The sequence below is a fragment of the Diospyros lotus genome, chromosome 1 (assembly GCF_014633365.1).
Source record: "Diospyros lotus cultivar Yz01 chromosome 1, ASM1463336v1, whole genome shotgun sequence".
Lineage (NCBI taxonomy): Eukaryota > Viridiplantae > Streptophyta > Magnoliopsida > Ericales > Ebenaceae > Diospyros > Diospyros lotus.
The window spans coordinates 37,216,700-37,229,791 of NC_068338.1; the positions used below are offsets into that span (position 1 = coordinate 37,216,700).

At 34.0% G+C, this 13,092-nt stretch overlaps 1 protein-coding gene across 1 annotated transcript; it reads right to left on the reverse strand.

The window, feature by feature from the left end:
• Positions 1-929: 929 nt before the first annotated feature.
• LOC127792174 (G-type lectin S-receptor-like serine/threonine-protein kinase SD2-5) lies at positions 930-4,421 on the reverse strand. Its single transcript, XM_052322573.1, has one exon. The coding sequence runs from the start codon at positions 3,589-3,591 to the stop codon at positions 1,132-1,134; it is 2,460 nt and encodes an 819-aa protein (XP_052178533.1). The 5' UTR covers positions 3,592-4,421; the 3' UTR covers positions 930-1,131.
• Between the last annotated feature and the right edge of the window lie 8,671 nt (positions 4,422-13,092).

Consider the following 13,092-nt stretch of genomic DNA (forward strand, 5'->3'; position numbering starts at 1 on the left):
ATCAACTATAATGCTTTGCTCGCCACCGTACGACAACAACAGCGCCCAGCCCATGCATGCTCCCCAATCCACACTCTTGTGTTCATATAATTATCATATTCATACCAATCTCTTCATTCCATATCAAACCGATTAAGTTGTCCGATTATGTGACACTAAATCTGCTCTCTTACCTTTTATATATATAAATATAATTACGTGGCAGTCTTTTAATGTTTATCATATATTAAAATATGTGGTTTGAGATGTCAAGAGATTTCTAACGCTGTAATTAAAAAATAAGAAAGAAAAACTGGGCTATAACGCTGGTGGGAGGCCCAGGCCCAGTGACAGTGCTTTTTGAAGGGAAAAAAAAAAGAGATAAACTAGTTTTTATAAATTATTATTGTCCAAAATAATAAATTTTTATATATTCAAAATGTCAACTTACACATGTTTTTATTTTATTTTTTATATATGTGTGTCATCAACAGATTTATTAATGTTTTTAGTGTTAAGTACCACCAAAAAAAAAAAAAAAGAGGCCAACAAACGAATAGGACTTGAAATTGAAATACAGAAGGAAACGAATAAAGATGCAAATGAATAGGGCTTGGGTCTCTAAGCTTTGTATTAGGTCATTTGGTGAGGGTTGGTAAGCCTAATGATTTAATTCAAAATTACTGACCCAATGATGGGTTTCAAATACATTAGAATGGGAACCATACCGATTAAGAAAAATAATTCAAACCAAATGAATTCAATCATACTGATTTGGGTCGTTCCTGTTGTTAAGTTTAACTGCGCATTCGATCACTCTTACTGGCAATACGTACGATAATCTTCTATTAATGTCAATTACAAAAAAATGACATTTCTCTTAAACTTAAATCATCGAGTAAAAAAAGTATTAAGAATAGACGAGGCTCTCATTCCTATTCTCATAAATGTACCAAAATCAATCAATCGACAGTAGGATTCAATCAGTCAAATTGAATTGGGACTATTTCATTCACGAAACAATCAGGCAGGCAGGCATATGGAAACAACCTCAAGCTTTGTAACGGCTACTTTCGCAACATATTAATGATCTCATGGCATATACAGCAAGAAGAAACACGAGAGTGAGTGATAATGAACAGAGGACCACTGCTATCTTGGCCCCGATAGCCGCACGGCCGAAAGATATGCGTCGCTGTTGTAGTCTGACGGGGCCGATGCCCCTGACGACGTGCCCTCGTCGCTGGCCGACTTGAAGAAACCCGAATACAGCCTCGAGCCCATTTGAGAAGCCGTTGGCGGAGAAGGAACCGCGCAGAGACCTTCCAGCATTTGGACAACCTTTGCCATGGATGGCCTCAGGTGCATATCATCCTGTATGCACCACAAAGCAACCTTGATTGCAATGGCTAACCTCTCATCTTCTTCATCTATCGCCAGCTCCGAATCGAGGATGCTTCTCAGCTTGCCTTCTTCCATCATCTTGAAAGCGTAGGAAGGAAAATGACACTTCTCTGAAGTTTCCGCAGGGTCATAGCTTTTCCTGCCAGCAATGATTTCAAGCAACACCATCCCGTAGCTATAAACATCGCTCTTCTCTGATATCGCGTAGTTTGTGATCCACTCTGGTGCAAGGTACCCCCTTGTGCCCCTTAGAGTCGTGAACACGTGGCTCTGCTCCCGCGTCATTAGCTTTGCCAAGCCGAAATCTGAGACTTTGGCTAGGTAATTGTCGTCCAGGAGCACGTTTTCTGGTTTTATGTCGCAGTGAACAATCTTTGCATCGCAATCCTCGTGGAGATATGCCAGTCCTTTAGCCGTTCCCAACGCAATGTTGAACCTCGTCTTCCAATCTAACATGAAAGAGTCCCTGTTTTTCCTGAATATCCATTTATCTAAAGAACCGTTTGCCATGTATTCGTAGACAAGAAGCCGATGCATTCCTTCAGCACAGAAGCCTTTCAGCCTGACCAAATGGAGATGATGGATGCTGCCAATTATGCTAACTTCAGCTCGGAACTCTTTCTTTCCTTGGCCAATGCCTTCCAGTTTCTTCACGGCAAGTCTAGTTCCATCCGGCAGAACACCTTGGTAAACTGAGCCGAAACCTCCTTGTCCGAGCTTAACAGAGAAGTTATTGGTTGCAGTTTGAAGATCTCGGTAAGTGAAACGGATTGGCATCCCAGATAAGTTCTCCAAGAAATTATCCTCCTCTGAAGTATCTTTAGGCGATTCAGGCAAATTTCTCTTCCTGCGATGGTAACGATACCCAAGAAAAAGTAGGCCGGCAATAGCAACAACGGTTGCAATCACTATGATGATGACATAAGAGAAGTGGCCGCTTCCACCCCCTCCTCCAGTGCCATTCTCACTGCCTCCAGTACTCAGAACCTTAATGTATGAAACAAAGCCAGCACCATTTTCCGAGTTCTGGAAGCTGCCTATCCGGTCAAAAAGAAAACAATTTCTTGAGCTATTCTGGTAGAACAAAGCAAGGCACGAGCAGTTACCAAGACAAGAGGTTTTGCAGCCATCTAGATTAGTTGCAGAGCTCGGTGAAACAAAGTCAATCGCAAAATAATGGAGCCCATCCCCTGCTTCAACAAGTTTTATAGGGCCCTTTGAGTGAGTACAAGGGGAGACGATGCCCGGTTTGCAACCCTGAAGGGAACTAAGAACAGCAGGACACTGGCACCTGTTGCCGCTGTAACATACATAATATGAATCACAAGGTTCAGGCGTACCACATGGATCATCAGGTATTCGCGTCGGTGAAGGGCTTGGACCTCCATTTTGAAGAGTTGAGAAGGTAATAAATCCATCACTTCCCAAAACTGCAACCCAAGTTGAATTTGGATCAGTTTTGTCTGAAAAAATAAATTGCCACAGCAAGACTTTGTGCTTATCATAAAACCTCCATGAATTGGCACTAAGAGATGCCAAAGAGACCACGCCACCATCTTTGTTGATGGTTTTCCGGTTGTCCTTTTGCATAGACCAGTAAGTCTGTGGAGTTTGAAAGCCTGCATAAAGAATCGTATCGCCAGACTTGATATCGAGAAAGTAGCTCAAGTTATTGTTATTGGGATTGCTCACAAGTTTCATTCCCTCGGTGAAGTCCTGGTCCGACAAAAGGGTGTCTGTGGGATGGCTGAAGCTCTGCCAAACGACACCGCCATCGTTCCCACGCAAGAGCAGATTCCCTAAATCGAGCAATTCCATGGTTGAAACTCCTTTTCCTGCAGTATTCGTAGCCCATACCGTGGTTCCCCCACTTTTCAAGTAAGCATTACCGCTATTATCGAACACAAAGTCATCAGAATTTCGGATGGGGGAGGCTCTATTTGCAGACCAAACCACTTTTAAACTGCTCATATGAACGATAGCCACAAGAAACAAAGTGACATCCTCGGTGGTTGTGATGAAGCCAAAACCAAAATTCGAGTTATTTGATAGAAGAAATACCCCATCATTGTCTATCCAATTCATTTGAGACCCTGTAAATCCAGGATTCATCTTCCCAATATTTTGAACACTAGCCATACAAACTTCACACAGAAGGAGAGGCACCAAAAGCCTCCCCATAGAAGGGAAGAAGCCCCAAATTTCCATGAACAGCCCCAGAAGAAAATTTCAGCTCAACATAGGAAAATCAAATATCACAGAGAATGCCACTAAAGAAAGGAAAAAGGGATTCAAAGAAATTCAGCCAGTCAACGGTTTACATGTGAAAGCTAATAAAGCAAAGTAACAACCCAAGTTCAACTAGAAGCCAGACAATGAAAATTCATTGCCCAAAGATCTCCATTTAGCCATGAAATTACAATTCCCCACTAGGGAAAATGAACGAACACAAGGAACTCACCAAGAAGAAAGACCCGACAAGAACTGATCAGGAATAGGGAAGAACAGAACACTTGCTGGAAAAATTGGATCAAGGGCCAAGACTGAATACCCAGTTGCAGAAACAGCAAGAATTAGTGAGCTCACCTCTCAGGCAGCCATTATTTGAAATGGGTAGCTGGAAAATGGGATTCCCAGAGATGGGTCTCTGGCCTTTTCCTGATTTAAGGAAGGAAAGATACGAAGAGAATTCTGATGGAGCCGTCCCTGCTTATGTCGAAGGTTTTGGACTTTGAACTACGTCGGAGAGATCTGAGTTGGACTACTTTTAACCCATTGGAAGCCTCCATCTTTTTACCTTTCTGATCAGTAACTGTCAAGAAAGAGGATTATTTGTGGGGACAGATCCACAATCGACCAATTATAATACACAAACTTGATAAAAAAAAAAAGAAGCCAAATTTGCACAATTTAAATTTTTCGAAAGTGAAAGAAGAACCAAGAAAGAATTGAATCAGACTAAATGGTACGACGACGGGGGTCCAACATATCATTTATGGGTGGTGATGAAGGGGAGAGTAGATGGCGGGTTGGAGAGGGAAATGAATGCTGGTGGTGATGGTGAAGCTTTAATTTAATCCTGTGTGAAGACAAGAAGACCGGAGAAGAGTCAAAACTTGGTGCTGCCAACTCAGACCCGTTGGGGTCATCTTTAAGAAATCTAAAAAGAAAGGAGAAAACTCAGACCGTTGCAAATGGGGAGGAGATGAAGTGGTCCGTGGTTTGTTTGTGGATTATTACACCGATAAATAAAATAAAAATAAACTTAAAAACTGTGTCAAATTACTCTAAACAAAGAGTAACACATGTTATATAAATAATCTTTTTTGTGTATCGAGATATAAAAAGGGTAATATTGCTTTGTAATTCTATAAGATCAAAATATTAATCATTTACAGCATTTGAAAAAAGAACTTTAAACCCTTTACTAACAATATTACTTTTTTTAAAAACAAAATTTATTTATTTTTTAAGCATTGGGATCATTAGTGTCCAATCCCAACCCCTAAACAAAATAACATTCTTCAAGGTAAAGACTCTGAAGTTATTACATTAAAGTGAGCTTCAACTAATAGTATATATATAGTTAGTGAACATGAAGCATGATTAGCAACACAAAGAGGAATCTTTTGTTTTGTTTTTTTTTTTTTTTCATGTAAAGGTCCTCAACATAGGAGCAAAAGCTCCTGGTGAACATGGAAACAACCTTAAAAAATGCGAAAAGAGTTTGTGCATTAACGAGGAAGCAATTTACTAATGAAACCAGACGACAACCACGCACGATAAAAAAAAAAAATCTTATCCACGCTAGTGAAAAAAATAATTGCTCTAAGAGCATGGAAAATACGTGCATTGGTTAATTAGTATAATACACTCTAAAGAGAGATTAATTAGTATAACAGAACAGTTGTTAATAAGTACCTCCACTGCGTGTGTATCCCAATCAAAGTACTCCACTCAGATATTGTACAAAATCATGTAGATGCGTAATCTAATATAATAATAGGTTTAAGCTAAGCCTCATTATTCCCTTGAAATGGTTAATAATTATCTCCAGGGAAAGGGGGAGCTGAGCTAAAGTATCAAGATTCATGTCAGACCAAGGAATCAAGTATACATATATATTGAGGAATCATCCCTTTGTTTGAATGAGCTAGGTGACGTGAATTTTTATTTTTTTCTTTTATGATGCTTTATCACAAACACTCTCATTACTCGATTTCTCGATTTTAATAAAAAAATTAATTACGAAATATATCTTATGCAGTAAGAGTTTGAACCCGTGTATATTGAACTAATAAAAAAATATTAATAATTGTCCTTAACCATTGAATTGTGCACTGAGGGACAGGTGACGTGAATTTTTTTTTTTTTTTTTTGATAACATATTATCACGAACGCTCTTATTATTTGACCTCACAATTTTAACAAAAAAAATAAATTAAAAAATACAACAAACAACTTTCGTGAAATTCTTACACAATAAACATGTCAATCTTCCCGGTCTCATCAAATCTTTTAAAGAGCAATTTTACAAATATTGAATTTTTCCACAAGGTGTGGGTGTAGCCGTGTAGGTAGAGATATGAAGTGGGGCAAGATCCCCAATTGTTGGTTTGATTTGTCTTGTTGCATCAAGAAAGCCAGGGGCCCACTCTTCAAGTAATTAAAAGAAAGTATTTTAATTACTGGCTTCAATCACTAATTAACACTCTAGGCCAGATTTTTTTTTTTAAATTGTAAATATGCTCCCAGGCCAGAATATTTTTAAATTTTATTTTTTAAAATAATTTACTACTAAAAATAAAAAAATTATATTATACTTTATTACTAGAAATTAAAAAAAAAGTAAGTATTGAAGAAAGTAAATATATAATGGTCTAGTAATAATTATCACAATATTTTTTATAATTTGTTCATAATTATATAAAGAAAGTAAATATTGAATAAAATTGTGAAGTAAAGAAAGTAAGTATTGAGGCAATTTATATCGAAGAAAATGAACAAATTAACAAAACAAGTATTGAGCAAATTGATGTTACACAACTTCATAAGAATTACAATAATAAATTATAATATTAATCTTCGAGATCAAATTATAAAAGTCTCTACTTACAAAAAAGTCTGTGTTAGCTTCAAAACCAAGACGATTTATTCCAACTTGATTTAATGAATTTGGATTGATTGAAATAATATAAGCAAAGATGTTGCGTTTTACTTATATTGTTATCTTTTTAAAACAAATAAAGGAGAATAAGGAGGTGGTGACTTTTTTATGAAATAATGATCCAATAATTTAAAAAAAAAAAATAAGACTTTAAGTTCATGTTGGAGATATTAATAATACACATAATTAAACTCAAAACAACAATGAAATCTTAATGAATTAAGAATACAATATTGAGATAGTTTTTTTCAGACAGTTAGAACAAATATTGTGTGATTATCGAATTCATTTAAATATATTAATTGATTGTGTTTGACTTCTTCTATGACAAAGATTAACCTTTCGTGATCATGACAAATCTAAATATTCAAATAATTAAGATAATTTTATTGAACAATTGTAATTTCTAATATAAAAAGAAATAAGGAATAATTGTAAAAAAAATTATATTTTAATATTATTATTATCTTATTTTTAAAATTATAATTTTTATATTTAAATTCACCCCGTTGAATCAAAATCCTAACTCCAAGCTACAGACAGCCATTGTTGCTTGTATCCATCTCATGGGTTGCTGGATTTAGGGGGGGGGGGGGCGGGGTGAAAGTTGTAGTCTTTGTCTTGTGTAATGATTTGCTGAATTATATATATATATATATATATATTAGGATAGGATTAATATTGGTCATTGTAGCCAAAGATAAACATTTATGAAAAATATTACTCTTTTGTGTAAAAATAGTTTTTATAATTTTTTTATGATACCATCTAGCCAATGCATGCGTCATGAAGAAGATGATGATGATGATGATGATGATGATGGCATTGGCAGCCACATGAGTGAATAGTGAGACAGCAATGGCATGTGGCCAACTCGTTGTTATAATAATAATAATAATAATATGACATTGGAGGAGTTGATGCATTTATGAAACCCACCCCTATAATACATTCATTCATTTGTCTTCTCTTCTCTTCTCCCACAACGTGCCTACCCTAATTGCCTCGTCTCTCTTCAAATAAATTTAATTTATTTGGGGCACAACTTGAAGCCATGAAATTTGAAAGATTAGATCACAAATCCATTGATAGGGCACTTAAAAGAGAAGGATTGGAGATGCTCTAAAGTCAAATAACAAATAAAGCTGCATGTTTAATTGGTACGGCTAGTTAGTAGTATTTAGAAGTCATTTTGGACCTTATCCAAAAATTATTATTATATAGTTTCTTGTGTAATTTCATATCAAAGTTGGTTGGGTGATTAAGGAGACTAAACGGGTGTGTTTATTGATTTTGTCTTTTGCTAACCAACTTGCCATATAACAATGGAATTTCTCGGATTCACTAGTCAATCTTTACTTGGCCAAACTAAGAGACAAGTTTCTCCACTTTTTTGAATTGAAGATAACGTCCCTTTGCCTTAAGTCAAAAGAAAAAAAAAAAATTCATCTCTTTAAATGGATTGTTTATTATGCATGGAGTGTTTATTACGTCTGCCTTAATTAGAGTAGACTGATTCTATGTTAATTGATATAAATTATTTTAAAAATAATTTTAATTTTTAAATTTTTTGATTTGTACTATTAAAAGTCAAATTAACTTTTTATTAAACGAGAAAATTAAAATTAATGATGTTGTCTCGGATGATGATTTCTAATAGTTGTTTTGAAATATGCTAAATATTTTGTTTTTTGGATTCGTCAAACTAAAAAGTAACAAGAGAGTGAATCTTTCTCATTACTAAAATTTGAATCCTAAAAGGATAATAATGTAACTTCACTATCAATAATGGTGCAGGTAACAGCCTAATGTCAAAAGGTTCTGACTTGATTACAGTCCCAACAATAGATAAATGCCCAATATAAAAAAAAAATGTTATTTGAGAGAGACAATTTCTAGATGGTGAAAGTATAGTATTAGTATATAAATTATGAGGGAGCAAAGTCATTTGGGTTAGGAATTGAAAAACGTTGCAAATGTGACATAAACAATGTAAATGGGAGAAAAAAAAAAAAGCCACTTTTGCTTCGTGGAGACTCTATTAACTCTTCAAAACCATTGAAAAACATTCACCAAACCTCACTTGAAATATACATTACTCATTAGGTGACCCATCAACCTTTTGTTTTGTTGGGTTTGGACATCCATGGAGAGCCTGTCCGCCAATGTTGGATATTGGTGGCGTCTGCTTAAGAATAAGAATTTTTTGTTTATTGCAAATCAAATGGAGAACCATTCCAACACGATTAAGATATCCCAAAAGATTTTCCGTCTCCGTTGTAAGTTTAAGGCAACACTAACATTGAATGTCCTGTGATTCAAATATATTTTCAAATCAATCAATATATTATATTGTTTAGTATTTCTTAACGAATGTCATTAATTATTTTATCTATTGTATTCAACAGTCAAATCTAGTGGGCCGTTGGCTTTCCGCAGTTGTTGGGCAGCTTAAACTGGGCTTGGGCCGTCACAACGAATTGTAAAGCGGTCGTGATGAATGGACAAACAGACCCCAAGTTTCAGCCGACAAAATGACCCAAACTCAAATGTTCAACTAGACACCACAAATTTGAGGTTAGAAAATCCAAACTCCCGCCAAATTTCATGCAAACAATCGATAGCACAGAGTTTTCTCTCTTTTTTTTTTAATAAAAAATAAATTTAATTAACGAAACTAAGAAACATTATTATTATTTGTATAAAGTTTTGGCACTTAAAATATAATTATTATTATTATTTATATATATAAGAGTATTTTTTATCGTACAGTGAACATCTCCTATATTATATCGATAATATTCAAGAAACGTCTTCACAAAAAGAGTCACATTTGGAAAGAAATGTCTTTAGAGATGAAGGGCTTGTATTGGAATGAATTTACGGTATTAAATTTAAATTAATAATAATTTTTTTTATTAATTATCAATGGAGAAATGTGTTAGCTATTTAATCTTATTTTTGTTTCCAAATTTTTTCCATTTAGTGAGTAGAGAGTGGGCACAAAAGGCAACTAAGTGATGCATTGATAACATTCGTAAGTGGCATGTTAATAGAAAATCGACTTTTGTGTTAGATTTGAATAGTAATGGCACCAACACCAAGAAGGGATGAATTGAGTTGTTTTAAATTTTTGATTGAACTTGAAAATCCTTTTAATAAGAAATGAGATTTTAGTGCAAGTGAGGATTAATAAAATGCTTGGAATAAGAAATAAAACAAAGAGTACAAGCAAATAAAAGACACAACGATATATAGTGATTCAGCTTAAACCAAGCCTAATCCACTACCTTAACTCCTCACTAAGAATTTTTCAATCAATTCACTAAAAACCTCATATCTCTCTAGATAGACCCTCTAGCAACAAGCTAGAAAATTACAACCTCTTACTTAGATAAGCAAGCTCTCTAGCAACAAGCTAGGTATTTTAACCCCTTACTTCAATAAGTAAGTTCTCTAACACAACAAGCTAAGAATCAAAATCCTCTTACAAGCAATGTAGGCCCTCTAGTAAAACAAGCTAGGAAAATTACAAATTACAAATTCTCTCAAAAATAAAGACAAGACTTGATAATGAATTTAACAAAATAAATACAAAGCCTTGGAAAGAGAACGAATTTACCAATGAAGCACAACAATGATCTTAGCACTTGGGAGCTTGTAATGTAATCTCTTGATTTTTTTGAAACACCCATTTGACTTGTATTTATAGTCTCTTGATAACCCATGCACGAATCTTGCCGTTGGAAGTGGAAGAGCCACTTTGGGTGAGTGGAAAAATTAGCCATTGGGGGTTTTAGCGACACAAATGGTTGACAAATGCAAGGCATTGGTCGACAGATTAGCAAATATTTAAAATCCGGTCAATGGATCATTTGAGCAGATCGACAGTTCCTTGTGCAAGCATTCTGCCGGTCTATAGATGCATAGACATCGGTCGACAGATTAACAAATATTTAAATTTCAAGCCAAAATCTTTCATGCATGTTTTAAAGTATGAAAAGCTTATATTGAAATATGATATTAACATAAATGATTTTTCATATTTTTCATACAATTTTAGCTCTATGTTGACCAACGACTTCAAAACTATTTTAAAAATCATTTTAGGAGATTTTATCATAATACATGTTTGTACAAATCTCCATGTATAAGAATATAAATCATTTGATTTTCATTTTAACAAAGTATTTGAAATTGATTTTTGTTGAAAATCATAAACTTGACTCATGACTTGAGAATAAAAGAAAGTATTATTTTTCATCATCGAAACTAAACACAATGGTAGAATATCATTTTGTGTCAAATGATGTCTCGGATCGTTGGATGCAGAAATGGGAACAAGATAAAGTCTTTAAGAAACAGTCTGCACAAGCGTTGTTGAATCGATTAAGTAAGACGAGTGGCCCTAGCGTTGGTCCTTCCCGCCACATTAAAGGCTCCATATCTTCAGCGAAGCATAACAGATGATTGGTAAGAAATTTAATTGATTTAAATTGTTAATATTTATAATTTTTTATTATTAAAATTATTAATTATATATCACTTTTTTCTTTTTAGAAATGGGAGTTTGGGAGGGAGCCGGGAGTCCACGCTGACTGAAGTTTTTGAATAAACTCATTCAAAAAAAATGAAGAAGGAGAGAGGATGTACCTCGACAGACATTTTGGAAGCGTCGTTGCAAGTTTTTTTTGTATTGTAAATAATATCAATTTTATAATTAACGTAAATTTTAATATTCGTAATTAACTTATTCTATTTTTTTGGGTTAAATTATCATATGAAACGTACGGATACTTGCTAGAGCAGATAACTCAATCGGATGAGGGATCCGATCAGCCAGTTGAGTTAGATTGTGACCAAATATTTATCTAGGTTGCCAGCGAAAAAAACAAGAAGAAGAATATTTACGGCACGTGATCCTTATCCAATCGAAATTTTTTGACGTCAGCAGCTCATCCATTGTCTCATTTGGCCTTCAAAAAAATGCCACCATACAAGAAATGACAAAGAAGATAAACTCGCAGGCTTAGGAGTTAAACGACTTTCGACGACAAATGTCTGAAATGCTAGTTTTGATTGAACAACTTACTACATCTACTCGTGGCATGTTTCTTTCTTTTTTTCATCCACAGTCGACTCACTAGCCTGACTCGCCTAATGCAGGTGAGGATTTAGACGATTATGTTTTTTAGTTATTTTAATGTAACTGTCAGTATGATATTAATATTTTATTATCTAGACGGTTATGTTTCGCAGCTATTTTGATGTAACAGTTAAGATGATACATTAATTTTTATTAATATTCTGTTTGAATATTAATTTTTATTTTATAAATATAAATATTATAATTTCTATAATAATTCTCATTTTAATTTATATTAAAAATAAAATTATTTTAGATTATTTAGATTAATTTAATAATTAATTATAATATAAAATTAAAAATATATTTATTTTAACAACAGAATTAGCGACTCAATTCTGTCGTTATAATTTTTTTTATTTTTTTGATATATTTAGTGACATAATTTTTCGTCGCAAATTTAATTTCTTTTATATATTTTTTTTATTATTTTTTGGAGACAGAAAATTCTGTCGCTAAAATAAATTTTAAAATTTTTATTTATATATTTTATTTCTTAGCGATGAAAAATTCTATCACTGTTTAATTTGGTCGTCATACCGAACAACTGAATTAGAGACAGAATTGCGATGAAAATTTTCATCAATAAGCATTAAAAAAATTACTTTTAGGGTGCTTTTGATTGCAAGCATGAAATTTACATGAAAGAAAATATTTTCTAAGCAATTGAATTGCCTAGAATTAAATTCCAGGGAAAATCTAAATTGAATGTGTTTGATTGACTTAATTTTTTATTTAAAAATTATTTTAATTTTTTAACTTTTGGTATTTGATTGTGATTATTTTCTATAAAAATAATCACATATACACATACAGATAATCAATAAATACGGAAATCAATAATCAATTACAAAAAATAAATCAAATATACATACACAAAATATTTAAAAAAATAAACCAAATATACATCTCCTAATTCATTCATCATTCCTCGCTAGTTGTTATTGTTGTTGATGAAATAGAGAGATGGGGAGTTTCCAAGGATTGTTGCCTCTCTTTACAACAAAGATGGTCCAGTAAACAGATTATTTACCGATGATTTCTCTCTCGTTCTGTCCATCTCTCTCTCTTTATATAACTCTCTATGTCTATCTATATATATATACATTTATATGTGTGTGTGTATATACACACAGAAATGAGAGTGCATTGTTGATAGAAATGATAGTGTATTTCTATCAACAAAGATGGTTCGCTCCTATAAGAAGGTCGTCGCCCCACCTCAGCCTCTTGTCGTCGGCCAGCCCCTACAAGAAGGCTACCACCCCTATCTGATGCTAAAGATGGATTCCATCTCCTAGCTGTTGCAGACTCACTGTTACAGGCTCTGAGGCTGAAAGAGAGTCGGGAATGAGAGTGCATTTGCTTGAAAAATAATTTCTCTCCCCCTTATGAG

Bases quoted from the DNA above. Each gene is read 5' to 3' on its own strand.
- LOC127792174 (XM_052322573.1), bottom strand. From the start codon at position 3,591: ATGGAAATTTGGGGCTTCTTCCCTTCTATGGGGAGGCTTTTGGTGCCT.